Source organism: Monopterus albus, unplaced genomic scaffold (assembly GCF_001952655.1).
Source record: "Monopterus albus unplaced genomic scaffold, M_albus_1.0 scaffold94.1, whole genome shotgun sequence".
Taxonomy (NCBI): Eukaryota; Metazoa; Chordata; class Actinopteri; order Synbranchiformes; family Synbranchidae; genus Monopterus; species Monopterus albus.
The window spans coordinates 1590052-1592675 of record NW_018127974.1 but is presented as its reverse complement, the minus strand read 5'-3'; the positions used below and the strand labels follow the sequence as shown (position 1 = coordinate 1592675).

The window sequence follows — 2624 nt, the reverse complement described above, 5'->3', positions numbered from 1 at the left end:
ACCATATATACTACCCTTCTCAAATGAAATCCTCATGTCCAGTGCAGTCTTGCTGTGCTTTGTGAAATGAGGAATAAAGAGGATTTAAAATAATCCTCGAAAGCTGCACTGGACTGTACACAAGCATCTAGCTGACTTGAGCTTTAGTCTGGCAGAACAAATCATAAATCCATAAAACTTTTGCTAATGTATAATCCATGTACAAACGACACAATAAAAAAATAAACAGAACTCCAGACAGTATTAAAACATGTCATCATGAGACGATTTTGGCACATTCTCGAAACACATCGTGTGTCAGTATTAACTGATGACATGGCACATTCTTTACTTTGTTTATTGCATTGGTCATGGTGCTTGGGCAATGAGTTATTGTCAGGAGACCAGTTGTGTCAGCTTATGTCTGTGCTGGGCAGGATGGCTAAGTCAGGGTGTGGGAGACACCTGGCTCTTAAGGGCTGCCAGGGCCTGCAGTGGTGCCTACAGAGATGGTCATGGTGTGCTGGCAGTAGCCAGCAGGTGGCAAGCTGAGCTTAGCCATCTGCTCTCCCCCTAGGAAGCTGCATGTTTATGAGAGAGAGGGAGGGACTGTGCACTTCTGTACATCATTGCTAAGACCTGTCTCAAGCACAAAAGCAGTATTGCTCTGATTTCCTTTTCTCAGAAAAAAGGAGACACTTTGGAACATGGATTGTGATTTAAAAAAAAAAAAAAGCATATCAGCGCTACTGACATGAGTAGGTGGGAGTTTTGCTTAAGTGTGCCTGGTGTGTTTTTTGTGTGGGGAAACCGCACTTTCATCACACATCAGTGTTCTTTTGTCAGCTGTCAAATCCATGTGACACAAGCAGGACAGAGGAGGTGGACATAAAAGATTAGACTAACAAGAAGCAAACAGGAACGCTGGCATAGGCAAGTGACTGCAATTTAAGACAGAGACCTTCTGCAGGTGCACACTGGTAGCAATACGCGCACTGCTGACGCACTTGGAAAACAAGTCACATATGGAGAATGACTCAAACCTTTTTTAGCTGCCTGCTACACAGCCATCTAGTCGACCATGACTCAAGAAGCTTCTTGCTTTGTTTCATTCTTGACTCTCTGCCAGTGCACCATTAAACATCTCTTCATCCCTGTGAGACTTCTTGTATGGTATAGACACCACAGCAGCGGGCTACGTAACAGGGTTGCTGCCTCCTGTCGCCGGCTAATAAAAAGGATTAGTGAAAGTAGTGTGAGCAGAGGCTCTGATTAAAGCTTGCAGAGCCATGGTGAAAGAAGGAGATGCCCTCCCCGAGCAACTTCAGATCACTGACTGACATGCACATGTCCTCAGACAATGAAGACATTTGAATGCTGATTTCAGTTTCCATGGCAGTGTGGAGGAGGATGACAGGAGTGAAAAGCACATTCGAAAAGCCAGCGTGTCTGAATGTTTACTGTACACATGAACATGCACAAGAGCATGTGTAACGGTGTGGGCGTGCATATGTGAGGATGTGCAGGAAGAAATCAGGATGGGTAGCCACTACTTACAAAGCAGAATGTTTTTGTCTAGATGGAAATATGAAAGCAGCATTTAGATGGTCCTCTCTGCTGAGGGTTTGAGCTTCTCTCCAAATCTCTCATCATTTCCACCTGCAGTGAGACAAGTATGCCTCTGTTCCTCTGTTTGTTTGCATTTTCTGCCTCACATCCAGCTCAGCAGCCCACATCTACTCCTCCTGACAGTCCTCTTTGAACAGTTACAGCAGGGTAATGTTTCTACAGCTTTTCAGGCACAGGCATTGTGTGGCTAATGTCTCAGTCTTCTATCAGGCATTCCGCTGTATTAATACACAGGCAGGCTCCACACAGCATGCTTTTAAAGGCAAAATATCAACATGATTCTAGTGACTAACAAAAATAGGACCATTATTTCAATCAAATCCACATAGCATTCTAGTGGCTAAGTATACAAAAAACTAGGATGGCTTTCTATGAAAGGGCTTCCTCTGCACTCAAACATTATACCGTATTGCCTGTTTTGTCAAATGGGAGTGTACCAAACGATTGTAAATAGCAGCCAAATGATTGCCTTTGTTTTTTTTTTTATTTTATTTCATTTCAAACCTTTGGCAAGGAAAAGAAATCTACATGGAAGTCCTCCTTATTTGCTTAGTCCATTCCCCAGGGAGTACTTTCTGTGATTTCACTGATGAAGCATGTCTGCATTTGGTTAGGGGGCTTCTTTCTATTCTGCAGCACCTTATCCGGGCTCCTTATACATTCAAAATGTTTATTCCAAGGCGCTGCTTAGGGAATACCTCCACCGCTTGTGCTTGCAAAACAGAAAAAAAGCAAAGAGCTTGATAGAGGAAAGGAGAAAAATGAATTCAAAACTATTGCCCTCCTCCCTCATTTTCTCTCCGCCTCCATCTGGAGTAGAGCCTAGTGAGTAGCAAAAGCTGTGATGGGTTCCCCTCAGGCTCATCTCCCTGTAGCTGTAGCGTACACAGTGCTGCTCTATTACACATAGTCCTGCAGGCTGTAGCCAGTCTTATTGTCTAATGGTGAGAGAGAGCAGTACTGGTGCTGGAGGTCTTGCTGCTGCTGCTGCTGCTGGGGGAGCTGTTGTTGGTGGT

The 2624-nt window shown here is 44.2% G+C and overlaps 2 protein-coding genes across 4 annotated transcripts in view; one reads left to right on the top strand and one right to left on the bottom strand.

Moving 5' to 3' along the window:
- Positions 1-2624, top strand: part of tfb1m (transcription factor B1, mitochondrial) — a 24493-nt gene that overhangs the window by 11120 nt on the left and 10749 nt on the right. The window lies entirely within an intron of this gene.
- Positions 7-2624, bottom strand: part of LOC109964989 (claudin-20) — a 4962-nt gene continuing 2344 nt past the window's right edge. The window contains exon 4 of one of the 2 annotated variants that reach the window (XM_020608652.1): positions 7-2591. In XM_020608652.1, the coding sequence (XP_020464308.1) occupies positions 2509-2591 (83 nt within the window). In that variant the 3' untranslated portion in view covers positions 7-2508. Of the gene's footprint in view, positions 2606-2624 lie in introns of both variants that reach the window. The other variant, XM_020608651.1, reaches the window with a different exon arrangement.